A 26,227-nucleotide genomic window follows, 5' to 3' on the forward strand; every position below is an offset into this window, starting at 1 on the left:
ACCGGGTCTCGTTCATGTAGTTTTTATGGATTCCGGGTATAGTTTTTCTTATTATGGGTCCGATTAAACCCATGTCCGGACTGGATACCATAACCAAGAATTGAAGCCAGGTCTGGTTTCACCTTGGTCCGAACCAACCCCGACCCGTTGATCAGCTCGTGTAATCCGGACGTGTAAATGGGGTTGGACAAAGGTTACCTGGTACTGATTCCATATGATCGGATGTGGTCTAATTGGGTTCAAGGTCAGATCTAGCCATCTAGGGCTGGTAAATGAATCGATCTGCCCCTAGCTCGGGTCGCATATAGCTTGATCGGGCTCGTCCAATGAGCTTGGCGAGTGAACATCGAGCAGCTCGTGTAGTGTTAGAAAGCCGGATGCGAACAATGGGTCTGGACTCGATACAGTTCATTTAGGCTTTTTATATTACCTTATATAAAAATTAAACGTGTTGACTATTAAATTGTGTGGTAGCTCAATCTTTTGTATCCTCTTTTTATTGTTAGATCCATAATGAACCCATAGATCCTTGGGATTGGTGGATCATTTTGTATCCTCTCTAGTTGTTGACCATAGATCAAGCTAAGAGAACAATGAACCTATTTGAAGTAGCTCATTTCATGAACGTGTTGACTATGAACAAGGATTGATTTTACTTCCTCATCTAGTTAATCTAGGCTGGGGTGTGGGTCCTGGCGAGAAAGTTGCAGGCACCTTTCCAATAATACTTTTACTTTTGCCAACAAAACCATAACATTTGATAAACGGTAGCCTCCCTACTCATCAATTTATGCAAAAAACAAAGAGAAAAAGTTAGAAAACTCATTTAACCAAAGAGATGTACAAATAGTTGGGAATTTAAAAGGAGAAAAAATCATTGATTTTCTTAATATCTTTTAACCAAATAATCGGGATCAATCTCTTGGTTTTTATTTTGTCAATGGTGGAGACTCTAGTTATGCTATTTTTTTTTGTGAGAGATATAAGGAAAGTAGACGAGGCGTGGTTAGGTGATTATGTTTGTGTACTTTAAAAAGTTCTTGGGCAAAAATTAAAAACAAAAAACAAAAAATTGCTAATGTGCGAAGCAATTTTTGGTATAAAACACAAACACAAAAAATTGCTACACATGTAGCGCTTTTTTGTGCAAAGCATAATACACAAAAAATCGCTACACCCACAACAATTTCTTATGTTTTGTGTGGTCTCCTTTAAGTAAATACTCCTTAAGAGATCTACAAATGTCCGTCGACATTCGCAAATAGCAATTGTGAATGTTTTTGACTTTCACACTTTGATGAGACCTCCACAAATACAATACAAATTTCATGAATATAACCTGTGAAGCTCTTTTAATGTCCTCGACTTTAGCATGCTTACAGATTCATGTATAAAGTCATTGCAGTATTTTTTTATGTTTTTTTTTTGTATTTCTCGTTAGAACCCTAACCTTTTTCCCTTCTAGAATCATATCCTTTTTTTCTTTCCACCTCTTCCTTTGTGGTTATTCATGTAAAATCATCTTATAACATTCTAACGGGGCTGTGACATCATTTTGGTCAACTTCTGTGTCTTTGAATTAGGTATTAAAGTGAGTATTATATATATATATATAGAGAGAGAGTAGTGTGTTCCTTAGGCTCCCTTTTTTGTTAGGCTCATTAAGAATTCATAGTTTTAAGTTTTTTTTTCATGTCTAACACCGTAGATGTGATCTATAGGTTTTGTTTAGTGGGAACTGGCTTTTGGATCACTGGAATCTAACATGTATACATGTTTTTTTCGGTGATCCAAAATCAATGGTTATGGAGGTATCAGTTTTTTCCAACTCATAAAAATATATTTTTTCATCAAAAAACATGATCTAAGAGTCGTTTTCCACTAAATTGAGCATGCTAAATACATCTAACAATTAAGATCTATCATAAAACACTTAAAACCTATGGGGCAGAACAAGAAATGGGGTCTAATATGTTCGGTTCTCATATATATATATATATATATATATATATATATATATATATATATATATATATATATATATATATATATATATATATATATATATATATATATATATATATATATTATTTTCTTGCATTCTTAAGTTATGTTTTTTCTAGATATATATATTTAATGCAGCCTTTTATTATTTGTGTTTGGTTGTTACCGTAGAATATTTATGTATATTTGCATGTATTTTATTTAATATTTGGTACCAAATTTTTTATTTAGGGTTTACTATTTTTTTAAGTTTTAAGTTTTTTAGGCTCCCTTTTTTGTTAGGCTCCTTAAGAATTCATAGTTTTAAGTTTTTTTTTTCATGTCTAACACCGTAAATGTGATCTATAGGTTTTGTTTAGTGGGAACTGGCTTTTGGATCACTGGAATCCAACATGTATACATGTTTTTTTCGGTGATCCAAAATCAATGGTTATGGAGGTATCAGTTTTTTCCAACTCATAAAAATATATTTTTTCATCAAAAAGCATGATCTAAGAGTCGTTTCCCACTAAATTGAGCATGCTAAATACATCTAACAATTAAGATCTATCATAAAACACTTAAAACCTATGGGGCAGAACAAGAAATGGGGTCTAATATGTTCGGTTCTCATATATATATATATATATATATATATATATATATATATATATATATATATATATATATATATATATATATATATATATATATATTATTTTCTTGCATTCTTAAGTTAGGTTTTTTCTAGATATATATTTAATGCGGTCTTTTATTATTTGTGTTTGGTTGTTACCGTAGAATATTTGTGTATATTTGCATGTATTTTATTTAATATTTGGTACCAAATTTTTTATTTAGGGTTTACTATTTTTTTAAGTTTTAAGTTTTTTAGGCTCCCTTTTTTGTTATGCTCCTTAAGAATTCATAGTTTTAAGTTTTTTTTTTTCATGCCTAACACCGTAGATGTGATCTATAGGTTTTGTTTAGTGGGAACTGGCTTTTGGATCACTGGAATCTAACATGTATACATGTTTTTTTCGGTGATCCAAAATCAATGGTTATGGAGGTATTAGTTTTTTCCAACTCATAAAAATATATTTTTTCATCAAAAAACATGATCTAAGAGTCGTTTCTCACTAAATTGAGCATGCTAAATACATCTAACAATTAAGATCTATCATAAAACACTTAAAACCTATGGGGCAGAACAAGAAATGGGGTCTAATATGTTCGGTTCAATATATATATATATATATATATTATTTTCTTGCATTCTTAAGTTATGTTTTTTCTAGATATATATATTTAATGCAGCCTTTTATTATTTGTGTTTGGATGTTACCGTAGAATATTTATGTATATTTGCATGTATTTTATTTAATATTTGGTACCAAATTTTTTATTTAGGGTTTACTATTTTTTTAAAAAATTATATATATATATATATATATATATAAATATATATATATATATATATATATATATATATATTTATCGGTGTTACATGTGATTATATATATTTATTGGTGTTATAGATTATTTATACTTATTTTTATTGTTTATTTAATATTTAATAGTTTTCTCTTGGGTAATGGGGTTAGGTCTCATCAGAGTGTGAAAGTTGAGGATATTTGCAGCTGCTATTTACAAATATTACACACATTTGCAGAACTCCTTGAATAGTATTTACTTAAGTGAGGTTCACAGGTTATATTCGCAAAGGTCAAACTATATTTGCGAATCTCCACATACAAATTTCTTTTTATTGAAAGGTTGCGAACTTCCTATAGAGTACCTATGTATTGCGCGAACCTCAACAAATTCACATGTGCAAAGAACAAAAATATCCTAAAAAGTTGGAAATCCGCGATTTTGGATATCGGGGAGATTTTGTCAATTTGCTAGGTATTTTGGGAAGAGCACAATTTTGCAAAGGCAGTACAACCATTTTTTGTACTTTATATTTATTTTTAATGAAAATATGTTCCTTAAATTATATGGATCTGTGTCTAGGTTTTCACTTCCTTGACTGAACAAAACCAAACCTGAACTCGAATTTGACAACTAATTACTTGGGCGTGGTTGAGTATTTCTTGATGGGTCAGATCCCCGGCCCATTGATAGTCCTGGCAAATAGTTTATCGTATTTTAATTTTAATCTTATTTTATCTTAAATAAATATTATAAAAGCAAAAGCATGTGTTTGAACCCTTGCCTGGGCTAGGACCTAACAAAAAGTTTATCGTATTTTAATCATAATCTTAATCTCTCTCTATATATAGACAGAGAGTGTGTAACTACATGGATGTGATCTACATGCTTGGTTTTATAAGGACCAGCCCTTTAATCACACAATATTATGATCCATAAATAAGATTTTTTTAAGGCTTTAAAATCAACCACTCACAATCTTCACAAATATTCAAGCATCCAAAAATTATATTTTGTATTGAAAATATACAAATCCAAAAGTTGATTCCTAACAAATTTACCATGTCAAACACATCTAAATGATCGGATTAAAAGAAAAAAGTGTTGGAAATCCCCAACTCACTCATTAGTTCCCATATTCTAGTGACTATATATATTCTTCTTTAATGTTCTCAATTGCTAAACTTGCATGGCCTGTCTTTGGCCCCTTCCTACATTTTTTCCACTAAATTAAGATAACTTTTTTTTATTTAGTTAAAACTGAGAAACCCACGGATCACAGCCTGGTAACAGGTAAATCATAGATCTACTCCCACGGGGAGAAAACTCCGTGGCTAAGACCCTTGTCCTTAGGGCCTATTCTGGGCCTCGGCTGTGACACCCACAGGATTCGAACCTTGACCACGGGTATGATAGCCAAGGCTCAATCCCACTATGTGAACCCCCCTTTGGTGACATTAAATTAAGATAACTTAATTTACTCAATTACAAGTGGTACGAAAGGCACTTTTTTCTTTCAATATTTTTCCATATACACTTTTTGACAAAATTATTTAATTTTAGATGCAAATATATTATTTATTAATCATTATTTTGTCATGATAAAAAATTTAATATAAACTACATTTATCTAGAGCCCAGCCATATGGAAGGGCTGCTATACCACACTAATGTATATAATGGCAGAAATGGTATAGCAGAGACTTCTCCCATCCAGCTTCTCCTTGGGGAAATTCCTACTCGCTGCTTCCCCTAATATCCTCCATTTACCACATCATATATTCAATCACCTACTTTAGGCTCTTAAGATATGGTGAATTTATGTTCGATTGTATTAAAAGACTTATCGAATTGAGATTTTCCTATTGGATCAGGTCAATAAGAGAAAGCTATGGTTAGCTTGTTTGGTTTGTTTTACCAGTCCGAGATGTTTCTCCTTTTATAACTTTTTTTTAAAATTTATAACCGGAAGAAACAGCACCCGGCCTGACGACCTGGTCATGCTGGCTCAGCCTGCAATACCTACGGTTGTCGTGCCGGCTGCGTAAAACTCCGAGGCTAGGACCCCTGCCCCCGGGGCTCTCCTCCTGTAACTTACTTCTATAGTTTTAGCTCAGGCAAGTTTAATGCCAAATTTCTTGTCACCAAAACAGAATTCGTGTAGACCAGCTCAAGATCATGTAATTATTCTACATTGGAAGTACAAACTTAGAGCCATGGAGAGTTGTAAACAGGAGTGACAACAGATTTCACTTGGAGGTAGTTGTCTAGAGCATGCAGGCCAAGTGCTCGACCGAACCCGCTCAACTTGTATCCGCCGTACGGGCAATCCGAATCGAATGCTAAGTAGCAGTTGATCCAAATCACGCCAGCCCGAATCGATCTCGCAACCGTGTTTGCCACATTTAGATCCTTGGTCACTATGCCAGCAGCCAACCCGTACTTGGTCTTGTTGGCCTTTACAATGGCCTCCTCAATGGTCCTGATCATCACATCCCCAACAACTAATAACAGTCAGGGAGATTTTTTCTTTCCTTGGTTTCTTAAACTAGCATTTTCAAAAGGTACAAATCAACATTAATTAAGAGTAAATCTGTTTATCATGCCGAACATGACCAAATTCATGGATTCCTACCAAATTCATGGATTCCTACCAGACGGGTTCGAGTGTGCTAATGCAAACATTATCTGAATTCGTGATCTTGTCATACACCAACACTAGAGCGAGAGAGGGTTCTTATTCCCAATGGTGCACAAGCATATGCTTGTTTCATCCTTTCCTATGAAAGAGACTCTCTTTCATAGGAAACACGGCATCTTCTCAACAAAGGGTGAAACAAACATGTCCCCTCACAAACTTGCAGACCCATGAAGCAGTTTTTTACCCGAGAAACATAGACAATTTTGATTTTAAGAGTGAGAAACACATGAATCATTTTTTTATGAGAAAGGGACAACTTTTCAAATAAATGAAAATTTTCTTACTGAGATTTCTTTTTTTTTTAAATGAGTGAAAAGCCTAGAGAAAAAAAAGTATATTCACTCCCTTACTCTTGAGGAAAGATTGATTAGATACTTCCTAGAAGAGAAAGTGGATCACAGGCTTGCAAGCTTGCTCTTAAACTCAAAAAATGTGATGGATTTTCTCCAGTAACTAAATGCTTCATGCTAGAAAAATGAGAATTACCCAAGAAACTTACTTGAATTTCATTACGGACATAACTGGCCCGAATATTTCTTCCCGAGCTATGATCATGTCATCCTGGATGTGATTACAAGAGGAAAAGAAAAAGAATGAGAGAGAGAGATTATTCTTATGGTTTAAAGATTTACATGATAATAATTATGAAAAATGGGTTCGCACCAGTATTCATTGTTGATTATCAGGGTTATCAAGCTACCAGATGGTAGTTATAAAAGGCAAAAGGCAAGCGCATCCTACACTAAACTAAACCCTGATAGAATGCTTGTATATGTTCACCTCTTCCTTTTTCTTTAAACAACTTTTACAAGCTATGATCTTACTTCCAAAGACTAAATTATAGTGTTGATTTACACGTATGTATCCACTGGGATTCGAACTTGCAACACCCCAACACAAGACAGGCGGAACACACACACACACACACACGTTGGTGCTGATTGCACATTGACAGGCATCCGGTTGGTAAAACAGTTGAGGTTCCCCTATGCCCACTAGAAAGTACACACAACTTTTACCTTGTGGCAAGAGACATCCCTGCGGGTTTCGAACTTGTGACATCTCATCAACTTGATGACATATTTTCACAAATCATCCCTATATTGCATATGCCCAGCCAGATTAAAAAAAATCATCCCTATTTAAAAAAATTTGTAGAAGATGAGCCAACTCGTGATTCGTCGCAAAGAGCAGGGTCTAGCCTTAACGAGCCAAACTCGGATCGTTTACCAGCCTAACAAACCCCTTCATTGGGAGGATTTTTGGGTTGAGAGAGAGAGAGAGAAACGTGTGGGGGAGACTGCACATAAAAGATCAGGATGAGCACTGCCACCCTGGTTCTTTCATGGGGTCAGGGTGTGCACTGCCCACCCTAACCTCAATGTGGTTCTGCCACTGGGTCTGCCTAACCCCAGCGTGCCTTTCAAAAAAAAAAAAAACTACACCAAGTGACACACTGCCACTCATTTTTTTTTTTAAATGGTTGAAGTGTCATGTTAAAGAATCAAACTCTGGATATAGTTACTTATTAACATTTAATCGTTTAGAGGAATGGAATGGCTAAAGTGTCATTTTACTGAGTCAACCGAGTGAAGTGATAGAAAAAGTTACTTAAGGTGATTATATGAGCAATTTCTTTAAAAATTCAGGCACCTAAGCTAGACGCAATTTTTCCATAAGTTAGTCCCCAAAATATTAAGCAGACATAGGTCAGGCAAGTTATGAATGTGCGCTTGAATGCACAGATTGGAAAAATAATATGAAATATCATGTAGATTTCGAGAAATATATACCTTTACATCGGTGAAAATCGTGGGCTCGATGTAATAACCTTTATCACCACAGGCTTTACCACCTGTGAGCAAGGTGGCTCCTTCTCTTTTGCCGTGCTCAATGTATGCAAGGACCTTCTCAAATTGCTTCTTGTCAATCTATTTCCATGCAATCACAAAAACAAACACATGAGAGAGAGAGAGAGGCCACGCCGGGACCAGCATTTTGGAACCAGGTCCAGCCTGTCAAATTAATGGGCTGCGCTTGACTGAGCCCCAGACCATTTTGCGGTCTGGGTCAGTCGGGGCCGGCCCGTTTCCCACCCCAATTCGTAAGCACTTTTACTTTGAATATGTAATTGTAAAAGAATGTTTTTTGTGTTCATAATTAACATTCTAATTTGATTGTCATTGTGATTAAGTACCTGAGGACCCTGGTTAACAAGGGGATCAAAAGGGTCACCCACCACCCATTCTTTTGCTTTATTTACTGACTTGTTCACAAATTCATCATAAATTCCCTCTTGGACAAGAATCCTTGATCCAGCAACGCATATCTCACCCTGCAATTGGCAACACTAACATCATTAAGAGCTTCAAGAGATAATATCAGGGCACTTGATTGATCTAACAAGCCAATTAAGCATAGAAAATGATATGGAATGATATTATGAAAAGAAAAACCCTGCAATGGAGTGATCATTTTTTTTTTGAAATGCTAGCTGGGGTTAGGTAGACCCCTACTAGATAACTCTTAAGCCCCATGTGGCAGAGGGATTCGAACCTGAGCCTTGAGCTTAGCACAGGACCCCGCTTACCACATGGGATACCACCTCGTCTTGAAAATAATTAAAAATTATTACATGTCAAACAGACCGTGACACGTGACATAGCTATTAAAATAATTTTGAGTATTTTTTATATTTATTAAAAATAACCTATTCAGGGGTGAAGTGTATCGATTTTCTGCCGATACTGACAACATTGGTGTTAGCTTTTATTGGAATGGATGGATGACCCAACCAGAAATGATGGAGGATCGAAGTGGGGCTATTGATAAATCATGGTGTATCCAAATCCATGCCTGAGTTTAAGAAGTGAGTCTCAAACTGAGTCCAAATCATAGCACTGTTTTTTGGCGTATATTAGGGGTGTAAAAAACACTTGAATAGGAGAACGCCTGCGAAATTAAAAACTAAAATTGCCCAGAAACGTTCCCACTTCTCTCTCTCTCTCTCTTATATATATATATATATATATATATATATATATATATATATATATATATATATATATATATATATATATATATATAGTCTACTAGAATATGAGAATGTTTTCGATGCTTTTTTGCAAATCTGACTATGCAGATGTGTTCAGCATGCACCATTTGTTAGAAATGGACTGTTGGATTATGTTTTTTTTTATGAAAAACATGTTTTTTTAATACATGGATATTTACTAAAATTATGAGCATCATGCATCACAATCAGATGATTCAAGAGCCTGCTCCGTATGATAAGATGTAAGAAAAAAACAAAAAAAAACCATGAAAAACTCGGTTTCACTCTGGTTATTATATTTTCAATTCTAGTGGCCATTTTATATATATATATATAGAGAGAGAGAGAGAAGGAAATTTTTAATACTAATGAAGGTAAGGAACTAATGAGCTAGAAATCATATATAGGTGCAAGTTATAAAGACTCAATCTAACTGCATAGATGTGTTCAACATGGTTTGTTTGCTAAGGATCAAGCCTTGGATCATGTTTTTCTGGTGTAAAATTGTGAACTTTTGAGTTATGAAATTTTGGCATATTGTGGACCATTGATTTTTGGACCCCTTTAAAAACCTAGTTTATTTGTCATAAATACACCATTCAAAACAAGTTTACTACTAAAAAACTATGTAGATCACATCCATTACGTTTGATCTACAAAAAAATGGAAATTTTTTTAATAAAAGAGTGATTTCCACTCATTTTTCCTTACCTTCATTAGTAGCCAATATTTACCCAAATATAAATATGGGAAATAGAAACCTACGAATTAGGCACCGTACTAAATGAAACATGTTATTGGATTTTCAGTAATTTTTTTTTCAAAATTCCGACCCCATAGATGTGTTCAGCATGCTTGATTTACTAAAAATTGACACTTCGATCATGCATTTTGGATGAAAAATGGTATTTAGAGCCTCAAAAAATTATAAAAATTATAGGCCATTGATTTTTTTAAACCTTATAAATATCTATCCATGCATCGTCAAATGCTATTAGAAGTGATTCCTATAAAAACAAGCATATAGATAACATATGTATAGCAAGATTTTGAAAAAACACAAAAGATCTAATTGCATGTTTCTTTTTGCGTCGTGCTCATTTTGTAGGTTTTTATTTTCTTATATATATAACTAAAATATATTAACTGAGAATATGTGCACTGGAGTGTAAACTGAGATTTTCAAAGATATTTTTTCCTTAAATTTTACGAGATGATCTAGATGCTTGACTCTTGGATCATCCGATTACAATGAATAAGAAGGATCCTTTAAGACCTGAAAATCAATGACTTAGAATTTTCATAAATATTCAAGCATCCAAAAATCATATTTTTTTATTAAAAATACATAATCCAAAAGGTCGATGATTCCTAGCAAATGGACCACGCCAAATGCATTTGCAGGATTGGATTTGCAAAAAAAGTATTAGAAATGTCTAACTCACACTCATTCACATATTTTAGTCACCCATTATATATATATATATATATAGAGAGAGAGAGAGCCGAAAGTAATTCAACATTACCACTCATGAAGATCAACATTACCAATATATATATATATATAGAGAGAGAGAGAGAGAGAGATTGCCTTGTTGTGGAAGCAGGCAATTTGGGCAAGGTTGACAGCCATATCGAGATCAGCATCATCGAAGACAATGAAAGGTGACTTGCCACCAAGTTCGAGAGTAACAGATTTGAGGTTGCTCTTGGCAGCAGCTTCCATCACCAGCCTCCCAACTTCTGTAGACCCTGTAAAGCTCACCTACACAAAGTCCAACCAGAACCAACATCAAAACATATGTGCAATGACAAAGTTCAAAGTTGCAGCTAGGCACGTGAGGCATTCGGACGAGTACAAATGAATTTACTTAGATTACTTCATTTTTCATACATTTTTCATTTCATTTTTTACAAGCAGAAACTGCATTTGGGATCAGACACCTAGTTCGTATTGTTCTTAGCCTAATGTACTTACGTCGCTGTCCTAACAGCATAAAACTAGGGATGACAGTAGAACGGGAAAATGGGGCCCCTCCTTGCCCCGTTTGGACCAGGGATGGAGGATATAAAATGGGGAATAGAGTGGGGATGGAGGTTGCAATCAAGACCCGTGCGAAGATAGAGGGCAAAATTTCGAGAAGGGGGTGGGGGTAGACACCTTGTCCACCCCACCCCTTTCCACTGCCATCCCTACATAAAACTCCATAAGCGCCACCTTGACCTCTAGATATATGGAGACTAGAACATGGGATAGGGAGAAGTTAAAGAAAGTGAATGATTTGAAATTTGAGTGACTTCACATAATGAAAATCGTTTATATTGAGCAGGGTTACCTGGCAATTGAAAAATGTCTCTGTGGCTGAAGAATGAACATGTTCTTGGGCCATTGTAGAAATATAAATAGGGCTGACGTTGAGAAGAAGGAAACTTTACTACAGCTTTTTTTTCACATGTTCACTTGCATCACATGCACAAGTGCTCGCCAATGGGGACTCGACTTGTCTAGTAGGAGCAGCTATTGTACGTCACCTTTTGTTGAGACGTTGCAGGTTCAAAACTCAATTAATGGTATAGTTGTATAACTGGCAGGGGTCTGCTTAATCCCAGCTTGCCTTTCAAAAAAAAAAAAAAACATGCACAAGTGCCCTCTGAACCGGTCACCCCTAACACGGGTTCTTTTTCTTAACGCAAAAAATTAAGAACCAAAGTAGGGTTTGTTTGAGAAATAACTGCATGTTCTTATAAGTTGCAAGTAGCTTAAATTAGGACTATAGAAAAAGGATCAATCTTGCCAGTCACTTGTTGCAGACAAGTAGAATCGCGTTAGGGAAAAAAAGGTAAAAATGTAGACAAGTAGAATCGCATGTACTATCTAATTAACATGTTTCAAAATTTTCTTAAAAAAAAAAAAATGCTCCCAAGTCGTTTTAATTTAAGAAAATAGCATTTTCTATGAACAATAGTAATTAAATTCTTCTACAATCCGTGTGCTTCTAACAATTATTGCATACAAAATAATGAATTGCTCTCTCCCTCTCTTGATTAAAATTTATCTCTTTGCTATGCTGATGATGTTATCATTTTCTGCAAGGCCTTTTGTAGAATCTTATCTTATCTTCAACAGTTATTGGTTGATTTTAAAATCATTCTGGTCTGGCTGTTAATGCTTCTAAATCTACTATGGTGCCAATTAACTTGAGAAGGAACGAAGCTGCTAGATTGTGTAACAGATTTGGATGGCAGTTGGGGACTTTGCCAATTAAGTATTTAGTGGTTCCTCTTTTTCATGGTAAGCTAACTGGAGGGTTATGTCAATAGCTCTTGATTAAACACTGCAAGAAAATAAACTTTTACTGGCGCACCCCAGAGGCAGCACCAGTATAAAGTTGCTTTTGCTGGCGCAGAAATGAACTGTACAGAAATTACAGAGCCAGTGAAGACCTTTAAAGTTAATAGTAGATTGGCAGGCTGAAAGAAGAAGCATCTTCCTTTTGCAGGGAGAATTCGTCTGATAAAACGTTTGTTAACTAGCTGGGTTGGCTTATGGTTTTTCGAATCCCTGTTAGCATCATTTCAGCTTTGGAAAGATTTTTTTCATCGTTTCTATGAGATGGTGCAGATTCGGTTCCTCACCTTCGTTTTCTTAATTGGGCTATGTTACGTAGACCTTATAATGAGGGGGTGTAGGATTGAAGCGAGTGAAGAACACAAATGTTGCAGACTCTGCTTTTCTTGGATGGACTGTGTTAAATGGTCAATCTCAATGGTGTGCGTTAGTAGGACCCAAATACTTGAAGACCAATAGTTGGAAGAATATTCAAGCTTGAGTGTCATGGTAGTATAGGTAATGGCAGCTCTGAGATTTTGGAAAGAGTTTATTGGAAAAATGTAGGCCTGAGATTTTGGACAGCCGGTTGGAGGTGAAAATATTTTGGTGGATAGTTTTATAATTTTACTTAAAAACAGCTTTACTTAGACTCCTTGCGGCCGTGAATGTAGGCAACTCTTGTCGAACTAAGTAAAAAAAATTCTTCTTTATCTGATTGATTTTCTCTTTTGTTTTTTTCTTCAATCTAGCGATAGTGTGTTTGAGTCATTCCCTAACAAAGACTTGGCCTGCTCTTGGTGTTCTTGTGAACTCTGTGCCAGATAGTGAACATGGTCTGATTGTAAAGGATACCAGTATATCAGTAAATAAAGCATGCAACAAGTATGCTCGGGATACTACATTTATTCAGGTTTTCCCTCGAGAGCTGCAGCTTCCAAACCATATCGTCAACTTCTGCTGCAATGACTGGGTAATGCTAGTCATGTTTACTAGGATAATAAACCAGTCAAATGGGTTGTGGTTTCTGATTGAAGTTGTTGGATGTAAGAAGAGATGAGGTAATCCAAAGAAGAAAATAATTGGGAACCACTCATTTATAGAGTACTTTTGGACTTTGATGATGTGGAATAGTCTCATATAGAAAAATCTCAAAAAAGGTTGTGGGCTTTATAACCTACATGCATATTCTATCACTTTTCCAAAGAATAAGGGGATGGAATGCCTACCACACATGCGCGAGCCCGCCGTGCCGAGCCGGGTTTGGGTTTGGGTAATTGGCTTTTTTATCCCGCATTTATTATTTTTTAAATAATGAGAAAAGAGAAATCGTTAACGAATCGTTCTGTTGACAGGTTACGTTACTTCGTAAATGGTTAATAGATCGTTTCGTTGACGGGTTACATTAGACGCAAGTGACTCTCGCATTTTTGTTTTCTCTCTTTCTGCTCTCTTGCTTCATTGTGGGTGTTTTTCGAAAAGGAGAGTTATGCAGCAGTAGTTTGCTGAGGTTGTATTCGAAGGGTGATCTACCGTCGGAGTGCACCGATCCAGGTCACCAAGGCTACTGTATCCTGGAGAAAAGACGCCGAACCTTTTGCACCGTATGTGGGGGCGAATCTTCTTTAAGGAGAGTATTTTTATACGCCTTAGCCTTATGTAGAATATTAACATGCTTTCTTTGTTGTTTTTATTCTATTCAATGCATATGTTTGATTTGTTGTTTTTGTTTGGATTTTGGTTTTAAACCGTATATGACATGCTTGAACCTCATTACGATTTAAATCAAATATTTTATTTGCATATCATGTTATTTGCAAATCCGATTTACAACATTATTCCGTCTTTTATTCTAACAGAAGCTACCATAGGTCAAAAAAATTTGCAAGCACGTGCAGTGCCAAACAACCCAATCTGACCAGCCTAACGGCCCTAATCCTTGTGGCGACAGAAGCAATTATTTTGTATATTTCTTTTGATGTACATAAGTTTTCTTTAATGGTAGGGAGCCTAACACAAAAAATATTTTATTTGCATATATATATCAAATTAAGCTTGGTTTTGAAGTACTTACTTTGTCAACCTCCATGTGGGATGCAATGGCAGCACCAGCTGTGGGTCCGAACCCAGTCACCACGTTGATCACCCCATCTGGGATGCCAGCCTACAATGCCATACAAGGAGGGGGGAAAATTAAACAAAATCAACCAAGAGACCCATCTTCTTCTCATGTAGTCCTCCAGTACAGAATGACAAATACTGGTGATGTTTTCAAAACATTCCAAAAAACCGCAATACTTTAGTTCACCATTTTATAAAATGAACAAATTGTGACATTTTCATTAAAACCTCAATTGGTCACTATTTTATCATGGCATTTATTTTTTATCGGCTATATATTTTTTAAAAATGAGTTCTTGATTTTATTTTTAAGTTTTTATTTTGTTTCTTCTTTCATATTTTTGTTCCTGGTTTTTAATTCTGCCAAGGATTTGCTGATAAAATACATAAAAATAAGAAATTTCAATTTCTCACTAGAATTTCACTGCTTTTATTTCCCGTTTTAAATGTTTGCCATTTTACTTCAAGGAGGTGTCAAAACAAACCGTCCATCTCCAGTTGGTAGGCTGGTAGCGCAGTCTCTTGTTGTCTAATTTTTGCCTCTTTACGGGTGCGGATCTAGGTATGTAAAGTTCAAAGAATACAATGGCGACAAATGAGTAAGGGTCCAATTGGACTTGTATTGGTTCCATGGATCCAATCCATATTATATAATTCTAGACAATGTCACAATTCTCATTATCAGTATTTCTTGGCAAGGCCCATAAGGGCTCGGTTCATCTGGTAGGGTTGACTTGTAAATGTCACCAAGTTGACAGAACGTCACAAGTTCAAAACCCACAGGCATCCCTTAACACAAGGTCAAAGTTGGGTGTATTCCCTTGGGGGGGGGGGGGGGGGGACCTCAAGGATTTTACCAATCAAAGGAGAGACAATGCGTGGTCCGTGATGGAGGGTTTTTTCTTGGATTATCTAAAAATTTTAAAAAAACAGCTAGGACAAAATCTTGCAATAAATTAAAGTTTTAAGATTTTAATTTCTTGGAAAAATCCCAACAAGATATTAGCCTAGACATAGGGTCAAAAAAGTGAATAAAACATATAAAATATGGGGGGAAACTTAAAAAATAGAGAAACATGTTAATATTAGAATAGATCACAATATTTTGAAGCGGGTTGATAATTTTGAAATTTCCATGTGCTTCTTCGAAAACATGTTAACATTACAATAAATTGCAATATTTTGAAAGGGGGTGTTGAAAATTTCATGAGCTTATTCAAAATTTATAGGTTTTTGAACATGATAAAATCATGATAAAATTCATTTAACTTTTGCCCCTAATTTCAAATATGGGCCACATGTTTATGAAATTTCAAATATCAGACAAATTTTTCTTAAAAATGTCAAATAGGAACCTCATATAGTCATATCAACGCGCCCCCTCATATTGGAATACATGAGTCCTTTTTGGTTTCTTGTTGTATTATCCCTTAAAACTGAAAAGTATTTATTTATCCTAAAAAAAAGTATAAACTTGTAATGATTAAGGTCACTGTTGTAATTTGACCTATGATTTAACATGAGTTAAACGAAAATAATAAATGCAAGCCCTTGTTTGACAGTTTTCAAAAAAAGTTCGGTATATTTGAAATTTCAGAAACATGTGATCATATTTGGAATTAAGGGTAAAAGGTTGGCACGTAAATGAAATTTTCCCCTATAAGGACATAATGTCTAAGTGGGGCCCAACCCAATAGTTAGCAGATTCGTCCACCCATTTGCCTCCCAATATGAGCATGTAGTTCTAAGAGATTAGCTCACCAACTTGGATAGGTGGGCGTAGTAGAGTGCGGTCAACGGGGTCTGCTCGGCCGGTTTGACTATGACCGTGCAGCCAACTGCAAGGGCCGGGGCTAGGCTTGAAAACAACAACAAGGAAGGGAAATTCCAAGGAACTATGATCCCGACTATGCCGACTGGCTCGCGCCAAGTATGCCCCAAGACGGCTCTGGACATCTTGAGGGTTTCGCCGTGGATCTTGTCGGCTGCGCCTGCATAGTACCGGAGACAACCCGACACGAACCAAAGGTCGTGGGCCTTGGTCAATGCCAAGACCTTGCCAGCGTCCAATGCCTCAATGGTGCCCAATTCGTCCACACTTTGGTCAACCATGTCCGCGAATTTCATCATTAGCCTTGCTCTTTCCTGCAAATGCCAAATGTATCCGATTAAACCAAGGATTTTGAGAGTACGGTTGAAACGGATTGGAGTTCTCACCTGAATCTGAATCAGATCCAACCCACATTGTTGGGTCAGGTTCAGATACAAAAATGGATATACTCGGATAAATTTGGATCCAGGTCAAAATAGGACAACCTGATATGGCCATGTTCGGTTCAGAATTGGGTCTAATTCACTGTGTTTATCTCTTTTACTTTTTTCTTGAAAGGCAAGCTAGGGTTAGGCAGACCCCTACCAGTTACACTATACCATTGGGTTTTGAACCTGCAACGCCCCAACACAAGGTGACGTTCACTAGCTGCTCCTACCAGACAAGCCGAGCCCCCCATTGGTATTTATCTGTTTTACTTGACTCAACAGATTTACCCATTTCATTGGATCCAGTACCACAGGGTCCTATTTCTTTACGAGATTTATAACTTGAGAACCGAGTCAGATCGAGATCCACCTTCAAAATTCAAAGTCAGTGTCAGGTTGATCCCGACCTGACCCGACCCATATCCAACCCATTTACATGACTAGTTTAGAACTGGTAGGGTTCTGATGATCATCTGAGTAGGAAATGTCCAAATTATGGCTTATGGAAGTAAACATTGTCATGTCTGCATATGGGTTTGGGACTGAATCAGATTTATGGGTGTTGATTGCCTCATATCTTGGATCTGATGGGATTTGAGACCTATGCATTAGGGAGCGTTTGAGATCGAGCCTCGGATCATGAGGTGACATCTGGCATGCCGATGTGGTGCAGGTCCCATGCCAAGATTTAAGGTTTCTCAAACATGGGGTCTCTACTCGAGGTTTTGAGATCCCTCGAGCCGGGGATCAAGAGAGTGGCTAAGTATCATGCCTATTTGACACTGGTAATTAGGAGTGTCAACGGGTAAGGTTTGGTTCGGACCCAAGTGGAACCAGACTTAGGACCAGATTTTCGGGTATGATATCGGGTTTAATATAAGAGAAACCATACCCGGACTCGATAAGAACTACATGAACCAAACCCGGACCATTGAAAATTTGCTGGTCCTAATAGGAACTCGGGTTGGGCCTAGGTCTGGTATAAAATTTCACAAACTATATTCGGGTCCAGACCTTCAGATCCGGATCTGAGTCTTAATTAGGTCTTTTTATTTGTCACCATACCCGGACCCTCTAGGGTTTGGTCCAGGTCAAGTCCAGGTTAACCACATGACAGTGGGGCTGCACTATGTAGCTGTGGACCCCCATGCAATGCTGTCAATGCGATAGGCTAGTGGTACAATCACATGACAGTGGGGCTGCACTATCTAGCTGTGGGCCCCATGCAATGCTGTCAATGCGATAGGCTAGTATGGCACTTAACCCCTCCTTTGATCTCAACTCTTTTAAAGGTGAGTGAAAAGGGAAATCCTGAATTTGAGAATGAATAAGGGAAGGTCTGTTTCCTCGAATCTCAAATCCAAGGACTTTGTCCCGTTTGAAATCTGAGGGATTCAAACCTACCCCCAACAATAGTCTAGAGATCAGAACATTATCACACTTTTAGCGTGCTGCTGCACCTGATCACCTGGCCACTCACCATCTTTAGATATAGCCAGTCAGCTGTGGGGGCACGGCTACAGATGGTGGGTGATCAGGTGCAGCAGCACACTAAAAATATGCAATCATATTGCACTTGATCCTCCCTCTATTTAGTGGAGTCCTGGGGATCTAAGATTCTCTGGTTGTAAAACATTGGATCTAGCTTGGAGCCCATGCCAGATCAGACCTTCGGGTCTGAAATAGATCCAATCAAACGCCTCTATGGGACTCAGCTTAGATTCAGTATGTCTTACCGAGCCGGACATCCTGGGCCATGGCCCTTTGTCGAAAGCCTCGCGGGCAGCTTTCACGGCTAAGTCGACGTCTTCCTTGTCGCCCTCTGCAATTTTCGCAACCACTTCTCCTGTCCTAGGGTCGACTGTATCGAAAGTTTTCCCTGTCAAATATACAAAGCAAAATTGACCATGTATCTATATTGAAAGTGACCATACAAGGGAACATCTAGAAAGAGCAACATTTAGATGAGCATCAATCCCACATAGGATGGCATACACTGCCAGTGCCACCATGTCATAACTAATCTTCAAAAGCAGGGGAGCTACTCCGTGGATCTGGACCCGGTTTGAACCATTGAGATAATTATAACTGAAACCAGATCCATTAAGACATGAACTAATTCTGTACGTTTAACTACTGGTTTTTTGGCAAAATTTGCGTGTAAAAACAGTCCAGACAAGGTCAGCCTCAGGTGGATAAGTTATTTACATGAGATTCAGGCCCTGATTCGGATCAGAAACACCAAAATTGATTTTTTTTTTTCACCTTTTATTTATTCTTTGATAAAAAATTCATTCAAGGGTCAACCTTTTTGGCAAAAAAATGAGATTCACTTTTCTGAAATTCTTGATATGAGCCATAGATTTCCTAGAAACTGTCAAATATGAATCTCAGGTGAACACCCATCATCTCTAAAATATCTCAAAAACCATGATTGTTTTTTATCATCATAAAAAAGAGAAAAAAAAAAAAAAGTAAATATTTGAGCAATTGATCGTGAAGGTTATTATTGTAATTTGACTTCTGATCCCCAAGGAGTTTTGGGTAGTGGAATGGGCCTAGACGGCTTGGCAGGCTGTCTAGGTTCAAATCTCTTTCTATGTTTATTCTTTAATTTAAAATTCTTTTTCATTTATTTTCAGTTTTGGTCTTCTTAAAATAGTTTTTATTTAACTCCAAGTAAAATGTGGACCAACATGAGATCCTCAATGGCATAACATTTAGGGTGGGTTTGAATGCCTATCGGATTTCAAATTCATGGCACTTTATTCTATATCTCACAAAAGTGGAGATTTCAAATCCGAGGTAACCTCATATTGACGTTCGGTTGCTTGTAGGGTGCTGTGCAAATGAGAATCACTTTCTAAATAAATCTCATGAGGTCTCAATTGCAAAGGCTTGCTTTGAAGGGGGTGTTTTGCACAACTCGCTTTTTTTAAGCTAGGTGGCTTTTGAGGGTGCTGTGCAAATGAGATTCACTTTCTAAATCTCATGAGATCGAACCAAACGTCTAATTGCAAAAGCCTGGATTTCAATTTCACACCAGCACCACATCAGTTTTTCTGTGCCACACAGATCCTCGGAGGCACCCAATTATGCAGAAAAGTTGGACAAGTTGGGATAAATTTCATTATGCTTCGCGATTCAATATCCCAACTTATCCCAGTTTTACAGATAAAGGGGGTTGTTTGGATTGCCCGGATGAGCTGGGAAATTGCTCGTCCACTTTAGAAAATACAAACAACGTGAACCAGTATAAAAAAAACAATACAGATTCGAAAAGCAAATAATAATAACCTGAAACAGCGTCAACGAATCTCCCATTGATGAAGAGCTTCGTGAACTTGATCTCTGGAAGCTTCGCCTGGTCACCCAAATACTCACTGCTCCCCTCTGACCCCATCCCCTCTTAATCTCTCTCTCTCTCTCTCTCTCTCTCTCTCTCTCTCTCTCTCTCTTAGCCCTTCATTACTTCCCTCGCCTTTCCATTAAATAGAGAGCAGATCAGGTCCAAGGTTCTTACAACCGTCCGAGGGACCCTAGCTGCCGTTCATCACCAAGATGAACGACCCTCAAGAGAGTTCAGTATTTTGAGTGCATCCTGACCGTTCATGTCATACCCCAAGACGGGGAGCAATTATGGGTCGGCCCCAGTTCTTGTCGTGAGGTATGACTTTCAATGCGCTCACATGAACGACACCCCCAGACCCTCCAAACAGTTCAGTATTTTGAGTGCATCCTGACCATTCTATGTCACACCCCATGCAAATGGGTTTGTTTGTTTTTTTTTGTGATGAGGAACTCTTATCCAAGCCACAAAAAATTTCGGGTGGAGCCCACCAACGATCATCCTGCCTTACCGGGCCCACCTCTGAAAGCTACAGGTGCCAGCCGGGTTTGATCCGACTCAATACTTTCACAACCACCCCTCTGGTTGGTCTTGTATTGGGGGTGACTTCAATTAGCTGTCAAAAGAGGGAGAAACTCTTGTAGGATCCATCCACATAGAGTAGAGGGGGTAGCTCGTTTAGAACGATTTTACCTGTCCTTCATCTTGAAGGTGAATGGCAGCATCCACAGCTTGTAGGAAAGAAAATGAAACTTTTTTGGGGGGAATTTTATAATCCCTACAAAACTTTCTGTTTTTCTTTAATATGCTTGTCAACATTTAAAGACTTCACATTATATGCAGTGTCGCCGCATTGTCCATTTCGAGAAATGTTGAGATGGACGGTAGGCAGTAGTGGAGCTGCATGCAGCCCCTCTGCATAAAAAATGGCCCCAAGTTTTAATTATCAAGAGAAATTTTGTCACCCTTAATGCAAACACCTTACAAGGGTTCCACTTTCCTGGCCAAGGGTAACCGTGGTTTGTCACCTGACAAGGATAACCGCAGCTCAAAACCCAAAGTGGAGCTTCCCTTGCCGCATGGTCGAAGACTCGAAGCTGGATGTACTCCTCAGTGGGCGATGAGGGGGCTTTTTTCATTCGCCTTACCAAAAAAAGGTGAAAATCTGTATAACGTGTGGGTTTCTGCTTTTACTTCTTGGTGAGTGGGTTTTACCATAAGAGATCATGAAGGTCAAAATATTTATTTGGGATGATGGTTCAATCGTTCTGCAAACATACAAAATGATTTTTGATATTGATATATGATCCTTGTGCACTTGTGAGTCTTACATACACATTGATAAATGCGTTTGTCTATTCGTGCATAAGGAATTGAGTGTGATTTCTTCATGCAAAACTTGTCCTTTTATGGAAATTATGCACTCATCCTTGTGGAATTTATGTTGAACTCCTTTATGAGGTTTATGAATGCTTTTTTAAGTGTGTCATTTAAAACTATTAAAAATATTTATGTTATTGTGTGTTCTCTTGTTGGCCCTTTTAGTAGCCCTTGTGATTGTGCCAATTTGAGTAGTAGTTTAGTGCACTTGAATGGTTTGTGCCTTGTGATTAGGGGCGGCAAAACCTGACACGACCCGCCAACCCGCCTCTTAGGCGGGTTCGGGTTGGGCTTAAGCCAACCCGTTTAATAAATGGGTCGACCCGCGTAACCCGTTTATTAAACAGGTCGGGTTCGGGTTGGGGGTATGCCAACCCGACTGACCCGTTTAATAAACGGGTTAGATGGGTGGGTCAACCCGCCAACCCGACCCGCGAACCTGAGAACCTGTTTACCCGACCCAACCCATTTATTAAATGGGTTGGCAGGTCGTGTTGGGTTACCCGTTTATTAAACGGGTCGGGTTCGTGTTTGCCACAGCCAACCCGTTTAATAAACGAGTCGAGTTCGGGTTGAGGTATGCTGACCCGCCAACTCGTCGGGTCGACCCGCCAACCCGACACGATTGCCACCCCTACTTGTGATTATGATACTTCTTAGACTCATGGCTCCTTAATGAACGTTATTGCACATGTTTTTTTTTTCATGTTACCTCACATGAGTTTTAAGTATATATTATGCTTCTTGCATGCTTGTGATACTTAGTAAAAATGATATTTTTTATATTTTGAGCCTTCTTGTGTGTACCCCTTTGTGGGTTTTTGTGAGTGTGTTCTTTTAGAGAATACTTTTGTGTTTGTTCACTTGATATTGGTGGATATTTTGGTTCGTGATTGAAGGCTTTTTCGTTCTTTACTTGGTATTAATAAAGTTTGTGTTTTTTGGAGAACCTTTATTGTGTTTGCCCTTTGTGGGTTTTGTAAGTGTACCCTTTGGGTATGTTCGATGGCGTGTTCCGTACGTCGCACAAGATGAAAAGGACACTCTTTTTTTCAAACGTTGGACTCTGTAGACACGTGGAACGCGATCTGCCGCATCCAAAAATGGGCATCATTTTCATTCCACCCCTGTTACGAAAATAGCAGAGCAAGGAAAACAAAATTAAAAAATAAATTGCATCAACGGGCGCACTCGACCCTCTCTCTCGTCGGCAGCCGATGGAGGGTCAAAGGTGAGGCCGCCCGACCCCCTTATTCTTCTTATTCTTCTTCTCTTGCTTGTTCTTTTTTATTTTCTTATTGATTAGGGCTTTTTTTATTTTCTTTGATTTTCTTTTTCTTCTTCTTTTTTTTTATTTCCTTCTTGTTTAGGGCTTTCAAGAATCTCCATTGAAGCCTGCTTGGAAGAAATTTCATAAGACCGATTCTTGTGGCAAGAATTTTGTGATTATTATTCATGCTCATTGTGTTATTATTTCAAGTCTGGTCATGCCAATTGTTTGTGGCTTCATTTTCAGGTGCACTTTTGGAATTGTCCAATCTAAATTGTTGTGTTCATCATTTCTTAGTGATGATTTTTGATGAGGCATTCAGAATCAGAGTTTATCAGCAACCACAAAAGTGGTAGTTTATCTCCTACTGGTTGTTTGATAACATGATTTCTTATGGAGGCATATGTGAAAAGTCTTACACACAATCAAGTTTCCAAATAACATGATATTCAAAACATATACGAACACAAAATAGCATAAAAAAGCTTCACACCACAAGAGAGAACAAGTGTTTCAAATGCACTTGTTATTGCAATGAGGGGATAAAACCCTTTCATTAATTCACTTTTACAATGGGCTCATTGCCCTTATTTATAATACATTACACTTTGAAAGAGTCGTTGGGTTATTCCCAACAGTTCTAATTAGAGCTGTTGAGAATCAACTCAACGACTCTTATTTGACATATTGTGTACACAGTCAGTGGCTGACTGTTGTGCACTGTATACAGTCAGCTACTGATTGTGTACAGAAAGGGAACAAAAAGTAAAAAAGAAAAAGAAATAAAATGAGAAATTGTAGAAATAAGAAAATAAAAATTACAAGAATATATGTATATACTTTAAATATGTATTTATATACTTATACATATACATATTCTTGTATTACAAAGAGTATATATATATATTATTTTCTAACAGTCTCCCTCAAACTTATGGTGACATCACCGAAAGTTTGTCAAGTAAAAAGTTGAATCTTGGTGAGCACAGTGCCTTGGTGAAGAAATCCGCAAGTTGATATTCTGATATCACGTAGGAAAGATCAATAGTCTTCTTTAAATATTCTTCACGAACAAAATGACAAATCATCTTTATATGCTTGGTTCTTTCATGAAACGTATGATTTCGAGCAATGTATATGGAGCTCTTGTTGTCATAACATAATCTTGTAGGATTCTGAAGATGAATCCCCATATCTGAAATTAGTTATCACAACAGATCAGTCCTAGCTCTAAAATCACATCCATATTGTTAAATGGGATAAGCTACATTGTTTGGTCTAAGGCAATTACGCTCTATCTAAGTGGCAAATCTAAACTTGGCTTTATAACCGAGAAAATCGTTAATCCCGGAACGTTAGATCCAAAATATGATGATTGAAAATCTAATAATGACTTAGTTATGTCATGGTTACTTAACTCTATGAAATCAAAAATTGTTGAAGGTTTTTTGTTTCTTAATATTGTTGAAGATGTTTGGAGGTCAGCTAGTGAATTGTATGGAGAATAATATAATATTGCCTGAATGTATCAGTTGTCTCAAGGCATACATGATTTTAAAAAGGGTGATCTTCCTCTAAGTGAGTACTTTAGTAAAATGTGTATGATATGGGATGAATTGGACTCCTATTCCCCCATATCACTGATCTTCGGCTTCTTCATAAAGCCAAAGAGCAAGAACGCATTTTTCAATTACTTGCTGGCTTTGGATGTGATTTTAAACAAATGAGAAGTCAGATCCTTATGAATTCAGAGCTTCCTTCATTAAACTTTGTTTTTGCTATTTTTATGAGAGAAGAATCAAGAAGGAAAGTTATGAACCATGTCAACAGAATTGAAACTTCTGATAAGACTGCCTTCAATGTTAAAACAGAATCTTTGAAAACTCTTGATGATCGTAGAAAGAGAAAAAACAAGAAATGGTTTTGCATTCATTGCAAAAAGGAGGGACATTCACGTGAGCGATGTTGGGTTCTACATGGTCAACCTGGCACTGAAAGACCTAAACAAGAACATGTTCATGTTGCTATAGAACAAAGATTTGATAACACTCAAGCTTTAGATAAAATCTTTGATCTTCTCCAATCTTTAAAAGATGGACAGGTTGGAACTGCTTTCTCTCACTCTTCCATATCTTCTTCAAATAAAGGTACATCTTCTAACTCTTATGACACTTGGATAATTGATAGTGGAGCTTTAGAACATATTGCAAAAAATGTTTCTCTTCTTGAAGATTTCAGTTATGATCATGGAAAAAGACTTGTTATTGTTGCCAATGGGAAAGTCGTTCAAGTGGATGGAGTTGAAAAAATACACTTCTTTAACAATCAGTCGGTTTCCAAAGTTCTTTATATTCCTCAGTGTACATCTAATTTGTTGTCTGTTGCCAGAACAGTTGAAGAGTTCGATTGCACTGTCACATTTTCTTCAACTAATGTATTGTTTCAGAACCGCAAGACGAGGAGGACGATTGGTGAAGAAAGAAAAGTTCATGGGCTATATATTCTCGAGAAAAACTGTAGAGCTTTCATGTCAAAGGGAGAAGAAAGTAAATCATGGCATCTTTGGCTTGAACATCCATCTAATTATGCTCTTGAGAGTTTATTTTTCGGCTATAAGTTTGATTGCAATAATTATGATATTTGTAGACTTGCAAAATTATCATGTCGTCCTTTTCCTAATTCAGATATTGTTTCTTCTTGCATGTTTGAATTAATTCATTCTGATATGTGGGGACCAGCCCCTATTGACTCATATTCTGGTTTTCAATATTATGTGACCTTTATAGATGATTTTATCCAAACTTACTTGGGTATATATATTGAAAACAAAAAATAAAGTGCTTATTAAGTTCAGGAAATTTTACAGGTTTGTTGAGACTCAATATGGAGCCAAAATTAAGGCTATTCGGTCTGATAATGGAACTGAATTTAAAAATCAGCTCTTTGAGCTATTTGCAAAGGAAAATGACAGTTACCATCAATTTTCATGTGTTGGGACACCTCAACAAAATGGAGTCATCGAACGAAAAAATAGGCATCTGTTGGAAAAAACTTGTGCCTTACTTTTTCAAATGAATGTTCTTAAATACTTCTAGAGTGATGTTGTTCTTATTGCCTGCTATCTGATCAACAGGCTTCCTAGTAAACGTCTTGATGGAAAGTCTCTGATGAAAATTCTCAAAGGAAGGAAAGTGAGTCTTAGTCATCTTAAGATCTTTGGGTGTTCTGTGTTTGTATCCACTAGCCCATATGAAAAGGACAAATTGACTCCTTGTGCTATTAAGTGTCTTTTTTTAGGATATTCTTCATCCAAGAAAGGGTATAAAAGCTATGATGTTACTCATAGT

The 26,227-nt window shown here is 37.1% G+C and overlaps 1 protein-coding gene across 2 annotated transcripts; it reads right to left on the reverse strand.

Moving 5' to 3' along the window:
• Window positions 1-5,551: 5,551 nt before the first annotated feature.
• Window positions 5,552-20,348, reverse strand: LOC149815240 (aldehyde dehydrogenase family 2 member C4-like). 2 transcript variants are annotated; one of them, XM_089989433.1, is made up of 9 exons: window positions 20,179-20,348; window positions 18,618-18,760; window positions 16,384-16,767; window positions 14,576-14,665; window positions 10,765-10,938; window positions 8,316-8,453; window positions 7,912-8,049; window positions 6,618-6,679; window positions 5,552-5,899 (listed from the first exon to the last, which is right to left on the reverse strand). In XM_089989433.1, exons 1-9 carry the CDS (start codon window positions 20,282-20,284, stop codon window positions 5,626-5,628), a joined length of 1,509 nt encoding a protein of 502 aa, XP_089845559.1. In that variant the 5' UTR covers window positions 20,285-20,348; the 3' UTR covers window positions 5,552-5,625. The 2 variants fall into 2 exon arrangements, with proteins under 2 accessions (XP_089845559.1, XP_089845560.1); XM_089989434.1 differs by lacking the exon at window positions 7,912-8,049.
• Window positions 20,349-26,227: the final 5,879 nt, after the last annotated feature.

This window comes from Nuphar pumila, chromosome 15, assembly GCF_984573655.1.
Source record: "Nuphar pumila chromosome 15, dmNupPumi1.hap1.1, whole genome shotgun sequence".
In the NCBI taxonomy this organism is placed as follows: domain Eukaryota; kingdom Viridiplantae; phylum Streptophyta; class Magnoliopsida; order Nymphaeales; family Nymphaeaceae; genus Nuphar; species Nuphar pumila.